Source organism: Sylvia atricapilla, chromosome 5, assembly GCF_009819655.1.
Source record: "Sylvia atricapilla isolate bSylAtr1 chromosome 5, bSylAtr1.pri, whole genome shotgun sequence".
Taxonomy (NCBI): domain Eukaryota; kingdom Metazoa; phylum Chordata; class Aves; order Passeriformes; family Sylviidae; genus Sylvia; species Sylvia atricapilla.
Genome location: NC_089144.1, coordinates 33,948,880 through 33,974,312, shown reverse-complemented (window position 1 = coordinate 33,974,312; position 25,433 = coordinate 33,948,880). Strand labels below are relative to the sequence as shown.

At 37.3% G+C, this 25,433-nt stretch overlaps 1 protein-coding gene across 1 annotated transcript; it reads right to left on the bottom strand.

The window, feature by feature from the left end:
• Window positions 1–290: 290 nt before the first annotated feature.
• On the bottom strand, window positions 291–25,110 carry CAND1 (cullin associated and neddylation dissociated 1). The gene is made up of 15 exons (XM_066319131.1): window positions 24,931–25,110; window positions 20,480–20,623; window positions 14,074–14,228; window positions 12,198–12,321; window positions 11,519–11,775; window positions 11,329–11,434; window positions 10,681–10,826; window positions 9,361–9,653; window positions 8,561–8,702; window positions 6,461–7,954; window positions 5,597–5,692; window positions 3,688–3,857; window positions 3,427–3,591; window positions 3,091–3,198; window positions 291–1,975 (listed from the first exon to the last, which is right to left on the bottom strand). The coding sequence occupies exons 1-15, from the start codon at window positions 24,996–24,998 to the stop codon at window positions 1,751–1,753; spliced, it is 3,693 nt and encodes a 1,230-aa protein (XP_066175228.1). The 5' UTR covers window positions 24,999–25,110; the 3' UTR covers window positions 291–1,750.
• Window positions 25,111–25,433: the final 323 nt, after the last annotated feature.

Genomic DNA, 25,433 nt, shown 5'->3' with positions numbered 1-25,433 from the left:
GAATTGTTACTATTGAATGAGTTCACAGACTTCTTTGTTCAGGTCTGTCTATTATAAAATGTACCAATATCTCCTCTGCTTTTCCCAAGCTGCAAGCGTGTCAGGTAAAGAGTTTGCCCCCAAGCCCCAATGCTCACAGTAAACTGTCTCTGAGGTCATAAAAATGCTTTTTTAGTCCCACAGCAGCTTATGCCACATACCCATGTAACAGGTTTCCAAAATATCAAACTAGCTAAAAAAAATACCAGTTAACTAAAAAAAATTCAAATTCGTATCTGACTTGGGGGAAAAAAAAAAAAAAAAAAAAAAAAAAAAAAAAAAAAAAAAAAAAAAAAAAAAAAAAAAAAAAAAAAAAAAAAAAAAAAAAAAAAAAAAAAAAAAAGACAACTAAGCAGTTGCATTAAACAAGTAATGAAGCAGAGTCCCCCATCTTTTTGTTACTAAATTCCCAAATCCAGTTCATTGTGGGACTGCCAGCTATCCACTTCTGGTCCATTTCTAAATTACCTCAGTGTATCCACAGAAGAATGTTTTCTTCTGTTTGCTCTGTATCTCTCTCCAGCCTTTTGGCCATTCCCTGTTTCCTGTCTCACCAGAATATGTATGACACTTGCATCATTGCAGCCTACTGCTGGTTCCATGTGCCAGAACAAAATGAGGACCTGGCAACACTTGTCCAGGTAACACCCTATATTAGTGCCTTAACAAAAGCTGTCAGATAAAGAATAGGAGATAGAATCCACTGAAGAAACTTCCTTCATACTTTTATAACAAAAGGAAAGTTGAATCCCGAGTTCAGGAACCACTGAGCAGCTCTTGTTTTCTCTGCTCATTTTACCTCCATCTTGTTTCCTTCCAATCTTACGGTTTATCCACCTCGATTCCAGTGGATTCAGTCATTGGGAATCAAAACCCATGAAAACTGCAGAAACTGCCATTTTTACTGTAAGAACATCTGCAGGGTCATATTACTGGCATTTTAAAAAGCCAGGTTAAGACAACAAACTTTCATTCATCCCTTCCTGTACGAATGGCCTGTATGTCAAAATACCTGAAAACTGCACTGATACAGTAGAACTTATTTTAACTTGCATTACGAATAAACTGCACATGCTGTTTTACAGACAATATATATTTGTAAACTTGCTCATGCAAAATTAGTGTGCACAACAGGGATATTGGTTTTCTAATCCCCACATCTGTAAAAATGACATTTATGTCTGCTCTTTTTGAACTGTGCCCAAACTCTCTTTTTAATATAATAAATCTTACACATAATTCATCTGCCAGCCAAACCAATTTATGAAGCTGAAACAAAATAGAATAAAAAGTTATACAAAAACTATGGTGCACCTGGACACTTGATTCCCACCTCCCCCCCTTGTTTGTTTACAAGTAGAAAGAATGAATAAAAGAAAAAAAAAATCATGGTCACAAAATTTCGACATTTTAATCCTAAACATTACAGGGCAAATGGATGTTGGAATTTATTTCCATACACCATGAGTCAACTTCTTAAATCCCAAATGTGGCCAAATCCACTAAAACAAGAGTGGTTAAACTCTGGACTATGGAAATACATTTCTGGAATAAATGCTAGAAAAGCAATTATGGGAAAAGCCAACTGTCTCCATAAAGGTAAATAAAGTGGAACAACGTGTAGATTAGATACTTTTTCTGTTTCTTACTCATAACCTGTCATTTCAGTGCATCATATGGTTCAACATAATGGTCCCCATTAGACAAACATCTAACTAGTGTCCATTGATTCCAAGTTAGTGGATGATGAATCTTTTTGGATACTTTCAAAGATGGCTGCCAGCTCAGGGTTAGAGCTTATCTGTGACTGAAATTCACTCATTAATGGACTCTTCTCTGCTTCTGGAATGGTTAGAAGTGCTGCTACAGCCCTCATAGCAGATCGCTTTAGTTCATCTTGCTTTTCAAACTCCTGTTTCACTGAGTTCGCCTTCACCTACAGAAAAAATGAAAATATGTTTGAAACTTTATTCAATCCTCCCTCTATGCCACTTTAAAAATATACTTAAAAAAATGTATTTCCTCACAAAATTATCTAAACTCTTAAAAAAACCAAAAAACCAAAAAAACCCCAAAACAAAACAAAAAAACAAAACAAAACAAATATCTTTCTAGCAGAATTTTTACCAGCAGTTTACAAATTGACTGAAGCTTCAACACTGCAAGGTAGGCAAGAAAAAAGTTGTAAGCTGGCAAGTCAATCACCAAATCAAAGCAACTATAACAGCCCGCCTTTAGCTAGTAAGGTCAGTAAATGACTTCGAACAGCTATTGTCACAGTACTCCCAGCTTCCAGAGAACAGAACTTTTGTAAGAAGCTGACCCTCATTAGAATAACTGCTTAACTTTCTGCTGTTATTCTCAAAGATATTTCAGTGATACAAACATAAATTACAATTAAGGGCAGTCAATTTTCATGATGTGAACTATAGCAGACTAGGGTAATGGAAAAGCAAGGTAAATCAGGCAATAAATGACTGTCAGAGCATGCAGGTGAAAAAAGACCAGAGCAGGAATGGAAGGACACTAACTAGAGAGATCCAATAATCCTCTAATATAAATGAAGAAGAGTTGGGATAAATGATAAAAGGTCTAACAGAAGTCTAGCCAAAAAGTGTAACAGAAGTCTAGACAAAAAGTCTAACAAAACCAGTACTACTTTACACTGCCTTCATCAGCCAAATCCTTGTCTGAAACACCATCATCAGAAGTCAGAAACTCTCAGTATTCCAGTTTCACTATTTATAATGAAGTGAGATTTACAAGTTGTCCAAGTGGCGGCTAAAGTTTTAAGGAACAAAAGAAAAGGTATCAAAGAAATAAAGGATTTTTTTAAAGAATTTTACAAATCTACCTCTCCATCTGTAATTTAAATAAATTTAACACTTGTATAAAGATGCTTTCATTTCTAATCTAATTACCCTGCCTACCGCAGCTCATCAACTATAACTCAGGAAATGCTGCAGCAGTATAGAGGTATTCTTTAAACACGAGTTCATCTATATTTCTGTAAGAAAACACAAAATAATGAACTTCAGTAAGCTGCAATACCTTAGTTGTACATGTAGCACGCAAAGGTTCGACGAGTCTGTCCAATCTCTGCAGCACTGCACTCGGACAAAGGGTCGACAGTCTCACCAACATTAAAAAGGTCAGCATCTAGGGTGAGGAAAAAACCCAATTCAATAACAGTTATGCCTGGCACATATATGGAGATATATTTCCCACCATGTTACATAACCTTTTAAACAGTTACACTTCAATGAAAATTGCAAATGTAGTGAAGTACTTAAGCATAAGAAGTAATATTTTTACTATCTCAGTCTATTCACTATTTGAATTATTTTGACAAAGTCACTGCTTTCACAGAGAAAAATGACAGCTAACCTTAATATCATAGTGATCCTTTAGACCATCTTCAACATGGTTTAAGAATTCAAATATATCTAGTCTATCCAAACAGCTATCCAATAGAGTATACATGCACTCAAAAGCTGCTTTCCTTATGTCCAACCCATCATCAACTGTATGCTTAAATGGTCCCATTTCCACCTGTCAGGGAATAATAAAAAAAAAAGTTAAGTAATACACTTCTTTTAAAAAATAATCTACTTACATATTTAGCATTGTTTTTCTCAGTTAACTTACCTCTCTGATTAGTTCCTTTCTGACTTTTGTTTCATTGTAAAGATGAGGAAGCACAGTATCTAAGAGGTCTCTTATCAAAGATGGTTTATTGTGGGCAGCTGAATTAAATGTCACTAGGGCTACTCTCCTGACATTGAGATCTGGGTCCTCCAGAGTTTTCAGAAAATCACCTGCAATCACAGACAGAAAGCAACCTATGAGGATCTTTTTCATCTGCAACTTTAAAAATATCTTTGGTTAGTTTTAAACTTTCAAAAATATGTATTTAGTGCAGGCATTATCTTAATCTAACAGACACTTGCTATTTCAGCATGATTACACAAATAAAGGATTAATTATGATCATATGAAAAGTATATTTAAAAAAGTATATGTAATTGATATATAGTAAATCATATAATGAAACAGTAGCAGAAAAAACACCATCAAAATAAGTGGCCATTACAATGACACAAACTTTTTTCTAAATATACAGCATGTAAATTAATGAAAACCACATTTAACCTTTCCTTTTCTCTATTTATTAAAATTCTCTCAAAATATGCATTAGAAAATCCATTTCAATTTTTGCAGTTCAGGAATTTGAGAACACTTCTTAAGGAAACTATAGACTGACTTTTCACCCCCAAATTGGCATATACTGAGAATACCCAATTTACAACAAAATAGATCTACTCAGTATATATTAGTGTAGCACCACCTCTCCCATCCCACCCTACCTCACGGCATTTTTAAATTAGACTTTTCTATACTTCTATAATACAGCCTTGTTAAAATAAGACTGCATGAATATATCCTCAATGTTTGTGAAGCTGTACTAGGAACTTCCATGAGGAATGAACATGTTCTAAGGAGAAAACCAACAAGGTGTAAAAACAAAGTGACTCTTACATCCACCAAAAAGCTGGGTAATAAAACCCAAAATTACTGTGATTTTTAAAGTACTAGATACTAATAGTTTTTTGACTGAATAATCAGTAAATATTTCAGGAAACCAAAGGGGCAAGGCAGCTTCAGTGGGAGGGAAAAAAAACACCTGCAAGTATAATTCCTGAATATATTACTTAAAAAAAAAAAAACAAAAAAACAAAAAAACACAATGATAAAAATAACACACAGTAAACTGACTTAATTTCTCTATAAATAAAAATCTTGCTCTTCCCAAACCTTATGCTTTTAGGCATAATTTTTTCCCTCTTATTAGATTAAGAAGCATAGAAATTTTTTTTAAAAATATTTAGACCTGTAATTAATCTAGCATAAAAAATTCATAACATTAAAAAAGTCTACAATACTTTGTTATACAAATGAGAAAAGAAGAAAGCCACAGCATTGCAAAAGTCTTTGCCATACAGATGTTACACTTAAAGCTCTGATTACCTTATCCCTGTATAAAAATGCACACAATTCCAAATGCTTTCAGACCACAAGCATTACAGAATCATAACAAACTATATTTACAAATCAAAACCTGGTAATGTTCAGAATAATTCACACAAGCATACATGTTTTAAGTGACTGAATATCAAATATTTTCAAGACCACACTTCTTGTAAAAATAGTACATCTTACTACATCAAACTGATACAATTTGGCAAAAACATTGGAAAGGAAATCAGCTTTTGGGTCCCATCCTACTAAAAACACTAGCTTCTTGTATTGCCCATCACAAAGTAAATACACAGAATATTTAATGACACAATTTTTACTGTTCAGAATTCAAATAAATTAGTGTTAACAGAAATAATTTGCTACTGTGGAAATATCTTGTAACTCTTCCAACAGTTATCATTAGCAGCTAATTCTAGTTATCTTCAAAATACTTATTCCTGGTAACACAAAAAACAAATTTTAAATGTAATTCCCCTGCCTGGAAACACAGAAGCTCTCAATATAAGTTGAGTACTTACCTATGCAGTTCTTCAAGAGTGGGTCTATGGGTTGTGGATGATCAGAAATAGTAAACTTAACAGCAGTCACCACTGAACTTCGAGCATATGAGGACCCTAATATGAAACAAAAGTGCAAACATGCAAGATTAAAACAGAACAACAACTGAATCTAAATCATGCTCAATGCCACTCATTCCTCTTAGACTTCTAATACTCTTAAAAGCAGCAAACAAGAAATGTTATTTATAACTATATATAACATTTGAAACAAGAAAAATACCACAACATTGTAATAAGCATGCAATGTTATCTCCTACTGAAAATTTGAGCAATAAGCCTATTAGAACAGATTATTTACGATCACACATAGGCCTACAAAAAAATTCTCCCCTTTACAGCAGAAGCACGTGTAGAAAACACGTGAATACAGTTCTTCATATGAGACCAATTATTGAATTATGCACAAAGATCTTTCCTAATTCTTAATAACTTCGAAGTCCTTATCTGAAAATTAGGAATATAATAATTTACACAAAAAGGTCAAAATGTCTCAATTGGTTTGTTAATTTGTCCCTTAGCTGCTCATGCCCATTCCCCTTCAAGTTCATAGCTCTTTCTTAAACATAACACTGTTAATGGAAATATAAAGTCTGAAAGCAGAAAACAAGTTATTCTGAAAGGAGAAAACAAGTTATTCTTGTTGTGTATGACTAACAACTTCTAGTAAAAGCAGAAAACCTTAGCCTTCCATTGTTGGGGGAGGGAAGCAAAACTTCAAAACACAACATTTTTTAAGCAAACAATTTGCAAAACTAGATCCATTTATTAACACGTATCATATAAAGCCATCTGCTCCAATAGATACGTTCATTACTTACTCACCTGATGCCAAGTATCCCTTGAGTCGTGGAAGCAGAGTCTCTGGGTCTATCAACGTAAGCTTGCCCAAGCATTCAGCAACAACATTCCTTGTACCCTCTTCTGCACATTCACAGTGTTTCAGGAGTAAGGCCCAGATGTTCTCAACATATGGTTTGAGACCAATCACTGACGCAGAGCTAATTATTTCTTTCAAGGAATGCAAAAGAAGGTATTGCCTCTTAGGTTGACTGGTTATTTCTTGTAGGACAAATGGCAGATACTCAGGAAGATTGCCAACACTAATACTGCCTAAGGCATATGATGCTGCTGACTTGACTTCTTCACTAGGAGAAGAGAACGCTTCCAGTATCACAGACTTCAGCTCGATTTGTCCACTTAAGTCAATGTGATGCCCAACTTCCCCAAGAGAAAGCAAAGCCAAAAGACGAATGGAATCTGTGGACCTCGAGTTCTTAACGTCTTGAATAAACTGACCTACAACAGCCGGTCCTTCCTTAGGGCAGGCTCGAGTAAGGGCAGCAACACATTTGGCAATGGAATAATAAGACTGCTTGTGAGTAAGTGCTGTGCTCTGTGAGTACACTGGACCCGTTAACATGCGCAGTAAATCCATATAGCCTAAATTATTTGTACCAGTCACAACCAAAGCTTGGAAAAATTCTAGCATGGCACTAAGTGCTCCACCCTGAAGTAGAGGTGATCTTACCAGCCCAATAAGTTCATTGAGAATGGAGCCACTAATCTTTGACAGGGAGGAAGGATATACTTTAGCCAGTGTTGTCAGGAAACTGATGGCCATCTGTGATACGTGCATATCACTTTCACTAATCAGAGGTGGAAGCTCATCCAGAACTGCATCAATCATGGCAACTGTCAAGCTGTCACTGTAATTCTTAATTAAAATATCTAGCGCAGAAAGCGTGCCCAGCTTCAAAGCTCGCTGGTTCTTTCTCAAAAAAGAAGCAAGAATGGGAACTCCTTCCCCAAGGATTGGTCTCAAATCTATCTTCAAGGGAGAACCAGCAATCAATGTCATGGCCTTCACTGTAGTTAACCGAGTGATCTCATTCTTCAGTCTCTCTAGAAAGATCTGAAGTGTACTAGGCAGGTCTGTGCCTAGACTGTCACCAAGGCTACAAATTATTTGACCCATGCAAGATATTGCCCTTTCTTTCACCTCCTGATCAATGTCAGCAGCCTTTAATCTCTTGATTGTACAGGTAAACAAATCTTTGATGTAAGGAGTAGCATCAAAGGAAGTAGGCTGGTCTAAAGGACGAATAACCTTCACAAGTTGTTGAGTAACCAAAAGTGCCTCTGATGTTATCTTGTAAAATGGGTCACCGACACAAGCTACAACTGGAGGCACCAATGCTTGAACATGAGGATGAAAGACTTGGGGAGAATGATTGCAGAGGATCACATACAAACAGGACAAAGCATCTATCTTCAGATTAGAAGAACTTGATTTGTCATTCAGTGAAAAAATTATTCCTGGAAGAAACCAAAAAATGTATTTTTAGGGCAGGTATTTATAGAGTCTGCTAGAACACTTCAAAGTTTCCAAAGGAAGGCAGCTATACTGAATTTATGCCTTCTGGCTCCCTAGCTTTCTGAATGCTTCCAAACACCTTTCATCTATTCAACCAATTAGCTTTTAGGCCTCCTCTATAAAAACACATGGGCTATTCAATGGTTTACGACATATTTTCTTACTTATAAAGAAATTCTGAAACCTTTAACATTTCTAACCTTACTTCTCACCATTACTTCAAATTTCAACATTTTAAGTTTTAAAATCTACAGAAAATATTTTTCTCTGTTTGGATGGAAAAGAAGGCAGTTTGATTTTGTAATTAAGAATCAAATTAACTTTTTTTTTTTTTAATAAAGAAGAAAAAACCTTCAATCTCCTTTTCAAGATTAATGGAAATACGTGACTAAAATATTTATATGGATACACATAATAGCTGATTATTTTGCCATTTTCTTTCAACAGAAGCCACACTTCAAAGCTTTTGCAAAAAGCACTGCCGGGACTTAAGAACTTCCCATATCATTTATTACTAAGTATTTCAGTTGATGCTGTGTTTCTCATACCTGGAACAAGTACAGGAACATGTTGTGTTAGGGCTCCAGGTAACACATTTACTAGCTCAGTCAGCATGTTAAAGCAGCACTGACGAGTCTTCACACTTTTCTCCTTCATCTGTTTGTGCAAGGCTTTAACTATGTTGGGAACCTGTAATCACCACGCATCTGTTAATTGATTCAATAGCTGGCATTTCTTTCATTACTGATCACTGGGGGCATATAAAGAAATATGTCCATTCTAACCCCTTGATTTCTCTACAGAACTAGAGAACTTGCAGAAACACTGGGAAATAAAGATTGAAAATAATTGCTTTAAAAAGTAATTTAGTTTTGAAAGGTGACTTGCATTAAAAAAATTGCAAAGAGCACCAATTGAAAAGTCACTTAAATAATTCACTTAGAAGATGTTTTTCAGCATTATACTTTTCATTTTGCAAATAAAATATGTTGCAGCAGATAAAGTTTTATCTTGATCATTAGTGCTTATGTCTGGATACAGAATGTACAAAGTAACTTTTGCTTTGGCAATTTGGCTAAATTACATATAACATGCAACTTTTACAGGTGAGTAAACAACTGAAATTAAATAAGCACATTTGTGTGAGTCAATTTCAGTTTCTAAGACTGCAGCCTTTTTTTGGGCCAGTTTACCTAGCTTGCTCTCTCTGTTAGTACTACAGGAATAAACTGTGACCTGTGTGAGGAAAGCATGATAAAGCACATTGAATGAACTATCCTTATGAACAGGATGCAATTTCAATATGTCTTCTCAAGACACAAAAATAACAAAGATTTTCACAAATAACCTGACTCTGAAGCATTGTCAAAGGTGTCTCTCCTTGTTCCATTGCATCAGGATCACAAAGCCAGCTTTGCACAGGTCGAGTTTGTTTTAAAAGTGAAAGATACGCATGAAAAACATCTGCTTTAACATTCTCTTCACGTTCTTTGAATCTGGCTATTAAAGCAGGAGATACAGTTTTGTAGAATTCTGGGAGCATTTCGTGTCGTGTGCTAACCACAGCATCCAGACATTTAGCAGCTGCACGCCTCACTTTCCAGCTCATGTCATCATCATCACTATATTCATCATCGCTCCCTTGAAAAAATAAATTATGCATATGTTCAAGTCTAGACAAGTAAAGCATCAAGTTTCATTTTAAACAATTTAAAAGAACGCAGTTGGGTTCTTTGCATAAAATACATGAAGAAATAGGTTCAAAATTACATTAAAAACCATACATATAAAAAGCCTTCTAAACAACCTGACTTGTAATTCTCAGCCAATTTTTCACACTAGTCTTCAACACATATTAATTTAAACTGCAAATAGGAAAAGGAGCTCCCCATCGTATTTCCAGCCTGACTACTGATTTAAAGCATATTCTTCTTTATTCATGACATAAACAACAAAGCAACAGTGAATACTAGCTCATCAAGATTCAACAAATTATTCTGTCTGCTTCTTTCTAGAAGCATCATACAGCATCCCCAAAAACAACAAAAAGGTATAAAATAAACAAAATAGATTTTTCAGGACTTAAAACAACTTATACAGCTCACTCCTTCCCCAAGTAATGAGAATTTTATGCCCTTAGTTCAGATTACTTGTGTGTCCAAGTTTTCACAAAGATTACATCTGGCAATGCTTGTCACCATATTAGCAATAAATACCTTATGCCTTTCAGTCTGAAACACTTTTATCCTACCAAAAACTACTGAGTTTTTTTCAAGCTATTCTGATTTTATGCATTAGGTACCAATACATAATAGTAGAAAGTATTTAGAAGCCTTTCCCATGCTGTATATGTATTTTCAATTCATTAACTGATGTTCTCACTTTAGTTATATCATACCACATGCTTCTGCCTTTTTCCACCTTTCAAGTACTTTAAAATATTTGTCTTGTATTTTATGTTCACTCAGAATTACTGACCTCCAGCAACAACATCCTATACATTTGCTCCGAGTTCATTAGCCATGTTTAAAAGAAGTACAAATTTGAATCAAAGTACACAAGTCATTAAAATGCTGGTACTCAGGAGTATTCCTGCCCATGCCAATTTTCTCAGATCGGTACAGGATCAAAAGCCCATCTTCTCCCCAAAACCAAAAAGAAAACATACCTTGATCATCATCATCACCGCCATCAGCATCCATAGCATTTTCATCTTCATCTTCATCATCATAATTGTAATTAGGATCATAAGTAAGATATTTAAGACAAATGTTTATAATAGTAGATACATGAGGATAAACTTCTTTAGGACACCTGCATAATATAAAAACACAATCTAAGTCAAATTACTTTGAAGCACTAAAATATTCCTAAAAGATTTCATGTTGCACACTGTACTTTGGAGAGACTAGACAAGACAGTATCAAGGCATCCATCTGAACTACAGAAATTCAAAGGGAAGGTCAGACAGCGCAATGCCACTTCAAAACAGAATATGCTAGATTGGAAGGTTGCAAAGGACTCAGATATGCCTTCAGACAACAATTTTTTATCATCAATATTGGACAAAAATATTATTAGATTACTTCCCACCTCTTGTTTGCACAAGTAGGCATGGTACAGCAGAAAGTTTATAGAGTACAGACATAACATACTGCTTAAGAGTTAAGTTACAAGATAGAGTTATAGGAACTGTTCCAGCTCAAAGCTTGCAAGAGTATTTTGTATGAAGGAGGCTGTCTCTTGACAGCTTAGAACCAAATGACACACTACAGATCTTAAGAAAGTTTGAAATAGGTATCCACGAATGACTTACCTTCTAACAAAAGATTCAAAGGCTTGAATGCAGTACTCTCGCAGTTCATCATCATCTACATTACAAAACTTTACAACCAAAGGAATTATTTTCTCAAGATATTCACCTGGTAAGAGAAAAAAAAATCAGCTAAGCAATTACTCTTGCTAAAAAACTTCAAAGCAAGAGATAATTTATTTATTTTTCTTACCTATTCTATGACCTGCTTGCCTACTGATAGCAGCAATACACTGTATATAGGTCCTAGTTGTTGACATGGAATCATTTTTAGACAGCTCTGTCAACAGATGTTCAATGAGGTCAACAAAAACCATATTGCCACAACTCATAACCAGGTGACCAAGAGCAATGATGGTTCTTTTCCTCACAGCAAGTCTTGGGCTGGTCAGCTGGGGGAGCAGACAGGTCAGAATTGAAGGATGGAAGTTAACAAGCAGTCCTCCTTGCCTTAAAACAGACAAAACACAAACTCAAAACCAATTGAATCTAGATAACCTTGTTCATACACTGTAAAACAATCCTTCACATATTTCCCAAACATCACAAAGATTCCAATCCAATCTTTAAATTTCAGGTTTTTGGAACTTTTTAAAAGAAGAAATGAGTTTAAAATACAACCTCAAATCAATAAACATTAAAATATGCTTAAAAAACCAGTTCAGAAGACTAAATAATAATTGATCTATCAACCAATTATCCTCAATACATTCAATTTTTTTTTCTAAATTAAGTTTCATCTATACTTAATATTATCATATTATTTCATACGACTTTGAATAATTTAATTCTAACATTTGAAAAACTGAAGTTCAAGGTTTAAGGAGTATTTATGAGCATTCACCAGCACATATTAAAGGAGGGATGTTTACCTGCTCAGCATATCAGCCATGATATCCAGTGCCTCCAGTTGAACAGACACATCCTCCTGCTTGGCTATAGCACTAGTGAGACGCCCTGTGATCTTTTTGCAAACATTAGCTGCTAATGCAGAACCTGAAAGTACAACAAAACCTCAGCATTTCCGTAATATTAAAAAAATAGAGCTTTTAACACCAGAGATAATGTTTGTGAATATGAAAAGCAACCCAATCTACACAAAGAAGCTTTTTCCACCCAACAAAACAGGTTTAAACAGCTACTCTGTTTGCTAATGTCATGCATGCTCTGCATTAGAGGTGAAAGACTATCTATGTACAAATATACTAAGCAGGAGGGCTTCTTGTCCCAGAAGTTATACGCAACAGAAGAACACTCTTTTGGAAGGGCAAACAATCAAAGTGAAAGCCACAACTCTAGAATAATAAATGAAAAAACTACAGGTAGAAATAAAGGCATAAACAATATGGTAAAGAAAAGCACAGAAGTAGATAGAGCCACGACTAATGGCAAAAAAAGCAAAATAAAATTATTTTGCACAACAAGCTACCTCAAAAGTATGTACCTGAAATACTACTGAAACATTTGAGAAAGGGGGGGAAACTTCTATCGCAAACATTTTAAAATACAAGTAAAAATGTCTTTATAACAACCTCATAGTTCCCCCTTCCTCTTATTGTCTAACACTGTTTCAAGTAATTATGAGAAGGAACTCATGCCATGGTTAGGACTGACAGTGGTTAGTATTTATCTTCACCTGCAGGAAATTCTTCTAGTCATGTTTTGCACATTTCAATGTAAAATTAATAGCATTCCAACTGATGGTAAATCTAGTTTATATATCGTGTTCATTCTAAACTACAACTAAAATTAGAACATAACAAGTGGACAGTCTAATGTGTTACCATGGAGGCTAAGAAAAAGAGACAACAATCTGTGTTTGAGTTGGGAGCAAGAAATAACATGTTGTTTAATTTTATATTAGGAATATTAATTATATTGAAAGACTTTGCTACGTTTTTGTTTGAGCTTTACCTCCACGCAAAAATCTCCTTTTGTTTTGTGTAGGCAAAAGAGTAAAAGCTTAAAACAACTTATTTAAAATTCTTGCTTATGTAAAGCTTATGCATCTCACTGCTGCTTGATAGAAATAAGATTTAGATGTCAATTTTCAAAAAGGGTATTGAAATCACAGCTTTTTTTTATTTCAATACATCTCAGTCTCTAAAAATGCCTTCTTAATCATTCTATTCTCTTTCATATACTACACTATGATATCTGAAAAGCACTTGAATAAAAAAGTAATGCTATTAACTGATGAGGCGTTCAAAATTACTGTCTCTTTTAGAGGAAAGACTGCCTTCATTTAAACCTGGAGGTAAGAGTTTCACTAATTTAACAGATAACTGCCAGAAACACAAGGTACTCCCCAAAACAATTCCTAGAAAGCGAGACAAGAAATCAGATGGTTAAAGAAAAATTCAGGAGTTGTGATCTATTTTGATGTGTATTATCAACCAAAGACCAAGATGTGATTAACTATTACTACAGGCCAGATGTGCTCCACCAGGCAACTATTAAAATAGAAGCTTATACTGAAGTTGTTATACTGAAGTTCATATTATCTGAGTTTGTTTTCCACATTAATGCAATCCTTCAGTTAAAAAAAGTTCTTATACTAGTAAAATTTGGCAATACATTCAGAGAAAGAGAAACTGAAAAGGTATTTGTTCCATGTTTTTACCCTAACTGAAACCAGTTACAATGCTAAATTAACTGAATTATCTTCCCCAAAACCCCAAACTTCTTTATTTTCTTGACTTAGTAAATGATACAACTACATAAAGTCTTTAGTACAAAATGCCTTACCACTGGAAGCTGGGGGAAGTTCTCCAATCACAGTTTTAAGACCAATGCTTGAAATATCACGTAACTGTTCTTTATCTGAAAGCATGTTTGTACAGAGGGTATCTACAATGGTCTCCACTTGATACTCCTTCACTTTACTCACCAGAGGTCCCAGGCTGTAAAAACAAGAGAAGAGTATTAAATTTGCAACAAAATATTATTTCAGTATTTTGCATTCAAGTCATAAACTTGAGATTGGTTTTGGTAGCAACACAAAACAGAATTTTAAAAACTGAAAACTTTCATCTGGTTAGACAGATAACTTGACTCCATAAATCTAGTAGCAAAATATTCATTTAGTACATGTTTTTTTATTTGGAGCTAGAAATATGCTGTGTGTTCTGTATGGCTGTTCTGCTTCAGTCTCAAAACCAGAGTCCCTCTTGCTTCTCAGTTCACAGCAAGATTTATAACAAAAATTAACCTAGCCAGAGCCATCAGTTTACATGCTTGACCATCAGTGCCCGAGTAATTCACAGACAAGTAAATAATATTCTTAATTACTGCCTCTTTATTCTATACAACATTTGGATTCAGGTCATGGCTCTATGCAGTAAAACAAACCAAAAATACATCTTAAATCCCCAAATCTGTTGTATGTACCACAATGTTGTTACCCCTCTTTTCCCACATCCAAGAATTCACAGGGGCAAGACCTAATTATTACAAAAAATGCCCAGCAGAAGCAAAAAGCAGGAAGCAAGACATGCAAACAGGTGGGGGACATGGACAAGCAAGCCCTTGCACTCAAGCACTAAGTGTAATTTACTGCATGATAGTAACCAGAATAAGGTTCAGCGTTTTGGCCATCAGGGGTCTATCACCATGTTCCTTCACAAACCATAACCTGCTTGGTTTCTTTCTCTCTTACCCACCCTACTCACATGGTAAAACCTGCTGAAAATACATTGGGGGGTGGGGGGCAGAAGAAAGGTGGGTGTAGAGGTAGAGCAAAGGCAAAACATATTTGCCAAAACCAGGCACTGAATTACCACAACTAACACAGTTTTGTTAATGCAGAGAACTTGGAACTAGTTAGACATTAGTCAAACTAGGGCACAGACATCTGAAACTGATGCTTTATGATCACATCAACGCCACAAATTCAGAAAGATTGCAATTTACTCTATTTGCAGACTATTTAGTTGAGATTTACAGATAACCTTAAAATAAAAACAGGAAAACAATTTTGGGGTTACATTTTTAGAAGATACAGCACACAGATAATTTCAAGAAACTGTTAGTTGAGATACTAACTGGTATCTGATCAAAGGCATAAAAAGAAGCCCTTTAAGTGCACAGAAATGAAGATGTAATGGATGGTTTCTCACTTGCTTCAGCAGATTCTGCAGAAACAAACAGCTGTGACAGAGCCCCCTTCCTTAAAAGCAGTCAGAACTCATGCCCTAACCTGACACTGCCCTTTAATTCAGGGAAAGAGCACTGTACTGGTTGCTTTAGATTCAATTAAACTATCTCTACAGCCATTAAACCCCTGAGAGTAGGGAGAGGTTTAGAGGACCATATCCACCATGTAATCTGGTCATTTTACTGCTTCAATTATGTTAAATTAATAATGTATTATTAAAATAATTTCTAAACACTAATACTGGTAAAGACTTTCTGCCTCTAACTGAAAGACTCCTGATAAATCTGTACACAAACATCAGCAAACACAGATTATTACCAATAATTGCCTCTGACACACAAATACATCAAGCCATCCTTGGCTGCAGTTGAAACATTTTCTCCAGTTGCTGAAAAAGCTTACAGCTTTCTTCACAACTTGATTTGACTCTTCAGTCAAGCTTTCCCTTCATCGTGATTCATTGACACATCTATATACAGTTTCTCTTCAAATACACACGACTGTCAGTCTGTGGCTACTCAAAGCACTGTTGCATGCATCTACTCTTGGTGCATAGTAAATTGTTTTAAAAACACAAGCACAAATCAACTCAAACAGAAACCTATAGAATTCCAAGGTACAATGACTCCATAGTAATCCAGAGAAATTAATTTCCCTGTGCAATTCAGTCAACAGACTACAGTATGCAAGGTTAAAACCCCCTTGTTTTAAACCTGAACTGTTGAACAACTACTGAATTCTTTTGATTTAAATATGCTTATTTTTCAAATGCAACCTATTAATTAATATAGTCACAGCAAAGGCCAGTCAATCAGATTTATCTCAGCTAAGAATCAGAAACACTTTTTGGCTAATGTTTTAAAGATGACCAAATCACTGGAATGATATTAACACACACTATAAATTACAGTTTCTGGAAAGTATTAAGTCATATTTTACCTGAATCGGCATCTTCAGTTTGATTTATTCAACCTATTAGTTCAGTAAAGCAGACATAACAATTGTGAAGTAAATTTTGTAAAAGACTACCCTCAAGTTTTTCTGGCCTTCAGAATCAGTAAATATCATTTATAGACCTTATTATTAGTCCCACATTACAAATCAATCTTATCAGAAACTGAAAATACACTATAACCTTCTCATATAAAATCAGTTCTGACTATAAAGCTTTTGCACTTAAGCATGTATTTTACACACTTGAAGGCCATTTTTGATAGTTTTAAGTGTTCTTCAATCTTTTCCTTTTCACTAGCCAATAATTCGTGACTAGGTTGTCTCAAAATATAAAGCTCACATTCAGCTGCCTGTGGAAGTAAAAAAACCAACACACTGTCACCTTTATGTTACACACATCTGGAAATAAAAGGTGTTCATTGCATGGCTCCATAATAGGAAGCTGGACACTAACATAGAATCAATTATAATCTCCAACTGGCATATCTGAACAGCACATTTATTTACAAGGAAGAATTAAAATTCACAAATTAAAAAAAAATATATTGTAATCACTAGTAGAGCATGATGTGCAGTAGTGTATTACCAAAGCACACAAAATGCTGTAAAGCTGCTGAACTGGATCAGCCACAGAGCAGCCAATAGATGCATCATTCTGTTCACACTAATGACTCAGACTCACAGCGTCAGGCAGAGCTCCCAATATTGAACTCTGCCCAGAGAAGTCAGTCTGATAAAAGCAGAGAAACTACAGTACCACAAGTGAGGAATCACTGAAAGCGCTTACTTTAATCCCACCTTTCTTTTTCACCATAGATAGACTTGGGTAAGTTTGGCATACTGGTTTCAGGAAACATGTCACAGTGTGAACCAAGAAAAATGTCTATGTGTAGGTTTAAATGGCAGAATATCAAAGTAGTCAAAATGAGAAACAGTTCATCCTGAATCTGCAACACTGAACACATGAAACAATGTGCAATTTGGGCCAACAGAGCATTACCAAGCTTAACAAATGAAACTCTGCTCCCTTCTGTAGGGTCAAAGATTAGGGCAGGAAAAATTTACTTCAAGAGTACTAATATAGCTCATTAATTTTCATTTTTATTCAGAAATGAACTGGACAATCATTTTGCAAGGTAGCTACCCAAATGCTCATGAACCCAAAAACTGACTTCTGCTTTGCTTTTACATGGCTTATCCCGCCCCAAAACAGCATAATGTAATGGAAAGGAGCAAGAACAAAATCACCAGTGTGCTTTGTAGAGATAATAAGAAAAAAGTTTACCAGCATTTTAACCAATAGAGCTCTTCTTATTCAAGTGTGAAAGCAGCAGCGGATAAGGCAAAACCAGGAACACTGCTCACTTGTTGCTACACTGGCCTAAAATTATATACTGCTTTACAGTTGCTCCGAGTTGTTTCAAATCTGCTCTGTTCAGTGACCTCGAGAATCAGATCTTCAAAGAGTGACCCTTATGCAAGGGGTTTTTCCATTGTTTTACTTGTAGAGGAAGTTCCTCTAACAAGCTGCAACCCTTTTTCTCCCCTCCTCAAGGAAAAATCTATCTCAAGCGCAGATTGGAAAGTACATTGGATTGTCTTAAATCCTCTTTCTATGAGAGAGGGAACTGATACTTCAAGGCGTCATCAAAGGTCTGATGAAAGTTGCTGCTGATAGTCTCTACAGGTCACCACAGCATTTATATTAAGAAAGATCAAAACACAGTTTATGCTTTTCTCAGCTGGAAGTGCCAAGAAATCCTAAACAGAAATACAGAAGAGCACAAAATATTTAAAATAAAAAAAGGCAAGAAAAGTATGCTGGCTGAAATTAACTTCCCAATGAATCAGGCTTATACCCAGTGTTGTAGTAGATGGAAGACTTCATACCAGCATGAACTGCCTTAAAAAAACCTACAGCTTACTAGTGTTCAGCCTCTGCCATCCTTCACCCCCACCAATGCTTCTACCAACAGGTAAATTGCAGAAGGAAAGCACTAAGCCAGAAGAAAACTAAGGCCCTAAACCAGTCTATAACAAAACCAGGCAAGAAGCAGTGTGAGAAAAGGAACAAGGAGTACAAGAACAGCAAACAGGAAGCAGCCACAGCATTAAGCTCAAAACTGTCATAAACTTTGCTGTGAGTAGAACCTGCATTAAGGAGAGAATATTCTAAAACAGTGGTGGGGGTTTTTTTTGTATGCAAAGCATATCTGCAAGTGATTGGTACACAAACAAAAACCAAAACAAATAAAACACAACTTGATGTGTTACAGAATGTACACGTCCACCTTCTACATGGATGTTCACGATTCATTTGCAAACTTTTCCATGATGTTTGTTGTCGCATTAAAGTAAATTTAACACTGTTCCTTAACATTATTTGGATTTCTCAAAAACACCCCAAACTTGAAAATTATTCAGTCACATTAGTTATATCCAAGAGTTTTATCAATATACCAAAGTAAACTTTAAAAATCGAAGAACTGTTACTAAGAGCAGGATGTGCATACACACAGGAAGCAATCTATTTTCTAATTCTCTTCCTTTTGCAATCTTTCTTTAATGTTTTAGTAAGCATTACTTGCACTTTAGATCCTAAATTCTAATGCTGCCATTAAAGATCATGCTGTATGTGCCTACGTGCATTAATCTAAACTTCAGGACAGCTTTAGGATGTACATTAGAAATGAGTATTACATGTATGCTAAAATGTAACTTTTCCAGAAAATGCTATTGCACACAAAGAAAATTCTAAGCCTCAGCCAAGTTTCACAACAATATGCTCTTCTGATTGAGAAGAAATCTGTTTCAAAGCCATGAAACCATGAGGAATTCAGACATTCCAGAAGTTTGAATAAAAAAGAAGCAGGGTATTTTGTTTTGTTATGAAAAGGAGGTGGTAAGACACATTTAATAACTCTGCATCCCTGGTGACAGTAGCGAAAAAGTAGTGACAATTATAGTGCTAATATACCTAATATTGCTAAAATCTGGCTTGAAACTTGACATTCCTACACCAGTTTGTCTGTGCAAGGTTTTGGTTACCATCACTTAAAACACTTCAGAAGCTAAAGCAAGCACTGCTTCTAAGTACATAAGCAGAGGTACACACAGGCTTTTTCTGCTTTGCTAGTCTGACAGGGTAAACTACAAAGAATAACAAGCTGAAACAAACTTGGCTAGTCACAATGTGAAATTTCTCAAGCTCTTGTGTACCACGTTTACTTCAATCCATACCTCATGGAATATAAGAAGTATATATGGAGTATTAAAAAAATAACCTGAGCTCACAAATAAGAAACATTCTCAAGAACATTATATGCCTCTTAAGAAAGGCCCTCTTTAAATCACACAAAAAATCAGAATGGCCAAGAAAAAAAAGTCTTAAGAAATGTACCCCCTCTTCAAAGGGTGCTCTGGAAGTCACACCATATGTAAAGCTCAATAAAGTGAGGAAGAGAGAGCAGTGAAGTAACAGAAGTCTCTGAGAGGCAAGTAAATGCACCCTGATCCCATAAAACATTTACAGTTCCTGTAAAGCTTGTAAAACCATTAGCACAGTATTCTGAATGCTAGTGAAGAGGTAAGTTCCACATTTGATAAGAGGCCATATCTTTACCATTTCATGTTTTCATCTCTGCTTGAAAACATCTCCAATACTACAACTCTTTCCCTGCACATCATCTAAGGTCTCACCATCAAGTATCCACGTGGCAACTACCACTGAACTATAAGCTTTTTGTATCTATTTCACAATCAAGAACTATCACCAAAGAACAACTATGTCACTCAAATACTTTCAGCAAGGAATGCATGTGCTATTTGGTGCCTGAAACCCCAAATATTAATCCCCAAGGTCAACAAAACACAAATTTTTATATTACAACAATTAAGTCTGATAGTCTACAAGAACAAGGGTTCCTCTGTGGACATCAATTTCAAAATTATTTTGTGTAGCACTGGTTGTTTGAGTTTTCAATAGTGCTTTGTATTGTTCAGTCATTATACAATTCTTTACATCACAGAAAAAAAAATACCTACCATTTGACAGCTAAGTTTTGCACCTCACCATTTTTATCTTCCAGTAATTTCAAAATCATCTTCACCACCTTTCTTTCACTGTCATCATCCAGCTTGATAGAATCTTTCTGTAGTTCTGTCATCAAATCATTAGTAGCCATAAACCTGACAAAAGAGGAGATAATTATTGCTAAAGGGATATGGATTATTCACAGTGCTCAGGACTCAAGATTCTCAGTTTCCATCATTTGTTATCAAAATAATATTTAACATTGAATTATTGTTGTCTGTTTTGTGATGCAAGTAGCATTTATAAAACAGAAAGGAAGAAAAACTATTTGAAAATGACAGTAACTCTGAGTTAGGTTATCATCTTTCTCTTATGAGAACAGGTACATATTTTACATCCAGCATTTACATTATATTCCACATGATCTCCACAAAGAAAAACTGACACTTTCACAGATTTTAAATTGTACTTTCATAAGCTATGCTGCTGCTGTAAAAAACAACATTTTTTTAAAAACTTCGTTAAAAACAACTGATCTCTGCTCTGAGTTTATTTTAAAACAAGTTTTAAGCAAGAAAAAAAAATATAGTTTCTCATGCATTCTCCCACAAAATTCACAAAACCCAAAGTTTAATTAATGAAGGTAGAAATAAAAGTTAAGCTTATGAGCCATGTGGTTTTCATTTTCTTGCCTTGTACAGACTAGCTTGTTTACAGCCCAGAAAACAGCTGATCACATTTATGCAGTCCACAATACAGGGTGCCACAGTAAGGAATAAAATTAATTGAGAGATCAAGCAAATAAAATCATCTTTCATACCAATTAATTTACTATTTAATAACAGTCATATCCACCAACAGAAGGACATACTGAAAAATTACTTTCCAAAAATATTGCCTTTATGCCTTCTGCTTCTTTTCCTTCTGGAGTCTGTTTCACAACCCATTTTTCTTTTCTAAGTGCTCTCTCTCCTCAGAAGCAGCAGTACAGATGTAATACCCAATTACAAATCCCATGGGCTTCGGTACTGACACCAACCCCCACGCAAAACTCCAAACAAGCGTCTGTAGGTCACTAGTTAAGGGTGGTATTTGGACTTCAGGCACATCAGCCTCAAGCAGACACCACTTTAGCTCAGGTCATGCTTGGAAGGTTATCTCTGCAGCTCGACGTGCCAGACACTATTTTTTACTGAAAACAAAAGCCAAGACTCTGGATAATCTTAATATGCATCACAAATGCCAGATGTCTAACCTCACATAATGGACCTCAACCTCACATAATGGACTTTGTCCTGTCTTTTAATAATTCCAGTCTAATAGTCTCAAAGTGTTTCTAAGATAAGACTTCACCCCTTTTTCTCTCACTCCAACAGTCCCACTGAAGCAAGCCTGCAGTCTGACAGGAACCAGATGTGCACAAAAACAGGCTGTGGACGCAAAGCATCAGCTTTTAAGCACAGTAATGAAAAAGGCTACTTGCTAAGTAGAGGTAACAGATAGGACCTCATTTAAGGCTATACATCAAGTCACACAGTAGCAGAACACTCAAACACTGTCTCCAAGTTACTGCTGTGTTTACCTGGTTTTCTTAAAAACTGAATAACCTCCCCTCATTTCCGTGGTCAACAGCTGCTATTTCTAGCTCCTAAACTAAGCAGAGCATGCACATCCTCGGCGCACCAACAGCCTCTGCACTCAACTACTACAGAGTTCTCCCGGTAGACTCCTTCACTGAAACATGCAAACCAACCCAAACAACACGACGGGGTGGGGAGACCAGGCAGCATTAGCGTAAAGTGGCTAGTATTTAGAAACATAGTTTTAAGTAGTTTCACTGTGACTTTAAATCACAACTCTCCCTGCCTGTACATCTTCAGGTGGCGCAAAGCAGGCGGCATGTCAGCAGCTCCTCACACCCTGCACTCAGAGCTGTCATTCTCCTGCTGCAGTGAGGACACTCCTTCTCCCACAGCCAAACTGTAAACTGCCACCTTACCTGACTGCTCATTTTAGAACTTTAGCCCAAGTTCCCATGTGGACAATAAAGCTGCAAGTATGTACATCTTCCAAGAAGTACATATTCCAGCTCTGCATCGGACAGGTCAGTTTATCCAGGAAAAGGAGGAATACATTTTAGAGTAGACTACCTGCTTCAATGGTTGACTCTGCTCCCTGACACTAGCAAGATAACTACACTGTCCCTATTGAAACAGATGTGATCTAAGAATAAATGCATTTACAATTACTAGAACTAAATACTATTTTATCCATTATGCAATTACACAATACACATAAAGTTTCATAAAATGTTACTCCATAACAGCTATTTGGTAAAGGTCTATCACTACTCGTTTTTTTATGGTTTGTAAAGTTAGATTTTAATCTATGTTAAGAAACTTTTTTTAATCTTTGAGAATTTCAAAGTTGTACAAAGCTACCAGAACAGATAATTTTTGAAGTGTGCTCTACTAAAGGAACTACACAAGAAGTTTTAATTACATGTAACTCAGAAGAAAAAAGTGTTTGCTACAATCGCACTGGACAGTTATAACCTACCCGTTCTACATAGAAAGTTTTTAACTCATAAAAATTAGTATTTAGCACAAATCCACTGAAACTTACTGTAAGTCATCCTCCCCATAAGTATAAAATGGAAATTTCACTTAATCACAGAAACAAATTAGCATAAAAACAGTAAAAAATCTTGTAACATTTAGAGGAAAAAAAATTTCAGAACAATTTAAAGAAATCAGGCAATTTTCGTTTGTCTCTTTTTAGACTAATCAGTATTCTTTTCTAATTTCCAAAATGTCTAATCTGAACTCTCCAGGTAATATAATGCTATTAAAATTTCAAGGAAACTGACACAAAAATCCCAGATGAAATTTATGTCCAGTGCTAAAACACTTTGTCAAAACCTAACAGGATTATTCAAAACCTAACTCTATATCTATATCACCACCTCTGATTTTCTTTAGATTTTAACATATTAAGAAGAAACTTGTTTGACTGTAATCTACTTTTAATCATAAACTAAACACTGTTATGCTGCATCAAAGCAACAAAACACAAGTACATTTTATGCCTTTCCACTGTTTGTATTGATACACTCTCATTGACAAGTAAAGCCTTCAAACTTGAATTTCTGGTTGTGCTGAATACCAAAACAATGTAACTCTTTTTAACCCAATGCTTTGCCAGAGGTACTGTGTAACTGTATTACCCCCGCTGTTTTTTAAGAGTTTACTCGTATTATTTCATTTTCTAATAATTTGTATTTTATCTGCTATTAATCTATTACAAAGCAAGCAAATAATCCAATGAAAAGCAGTGCTCCTGTGACAGATCCTGAACCCAAAATTAAATTCCAGTCTTGTCCCCATAAGACTTAACTGGATTTCTCTCTCTGGATGCACAGGGGCAGTACCAAACTACACGAGGAGCACAAAACCCCACTGTCTAAAAGATGCAGCATCCAGAAGGATGTGAGCTTAGGATCACAGAATTGTCTGGGTTTGAAGGGAGCTCTGCACATCATCCAGTCACTTAGAGCAGGTGACACAGCAACATGTCCAGATGGGGTTTGAAAGTCTCCAGAGAGTGAGCCTCCATGATCTCCCTGGGCAGCCTGTTCCAGTGCTCTGCCACCCTCAGTGTAACAAAGTTCTTCCTCATATTAAAGGAAAACTCACTGTGGTTTAAGTTTATGGGCATTCCACTGAGTTCTGTCTTTGGGCACTACTGAAAAGAGTCTGGCACCACCCTCTTGGCATCCACCTTTGAAATACCTATACGCATTAATGAGGTCTCCTCTCCTCCCTAGACTAAAAACACCCAGCTCCCCCAGTCTCTCCCCATAAGGAGGATGCTCCAGTCCCTTTATCATCGTGGCCCTCCACTGCACCCTCTTGAGTCTGCCGTGCTGGCTGTCCCTTCCTGCTCCTATTCGTAGAATCACAGGAACCATGTTTTTTGAAGTTGGGAAGAAGCGAAGGAGGTCACCTCACTCGACCTCTGCTGCTCAAGGCAGGGTCAGCGACAGCTGGTTGCTCAGGGCTTCGTCCCTTCGGCTCCTGAGCATCTGCGAGGTCAGGAATTCAGACCTCCACCCTCGCCTGCCCCCACGCGAGTCAGCAAACCTGTCGGCCGCTCGGCTTCTCCCGGCTGCTGGAAATCTCTGCCCACCACGCTTGGAGGCCGCGGCGGTGCCTGCACCGCCGCGCCCCATCCTTCACGGGCAGCGAGAAGGGGGACTCCCCTCACGAGAACTTTCTTCCCGGGGTAGCACCAAGAGATTCGAGCCCAGCCCGGGCCCGCGGCACCGGCCCCGCCGCCGGGCACCTGCCCCCGCCCGGGCCGCCGCGGCATCGGGCCCAGGGCCGGCGCGCAGGCGGCCCCGGGGGCAGCGAGGGCGCGGGGCCGGCGGAGGGCGCGGAAAGGCGGCGGCGGCGGCTCCCACCTGAAGTCCTTGTCGCTGGATGTCATTTTCTCCAGCAGGTTGGAGATGTGGTACGAGGCGCTCGCCATGTTGACGGACCCGGCCGGGGCGCGGGGAGGAGGGAAAGGAGGAGAGCAGAAGGCGGCGGCGGCGGCGTCTTCCCGGCCTCGCCGGCTCCACTTCGCCCGCGGCTGCAGGGGCCGGGCCGGGGGCGGCGGGGGCGGCAGCTGCGGCGGACGCGGCGGGAGGGGCGGGGAGGCGCGCGCGGCCGCTCGCGCTCGGCGCCGGGTCGAAGGCCGGCGCTGCTGATTGGGTGTGCGGGCGGGCGGGAGGCGCGTGCGGCCCTGTGACACCATGTGACGTCAGGGCGTACGTGGCGCAGAGCGTGCGCGGGAAGTTCAGGCGCCGCGGGAGAGTGGCGGGAAGGGGGAAGGGGGGCGGGGGGCGGGGGGCGTCGGTGAGGCCGGCCAGGACTTGCTTGTCCCGGCGTGCACCGCGCTCGCGCCCAGCCGAGGCCATTGGCG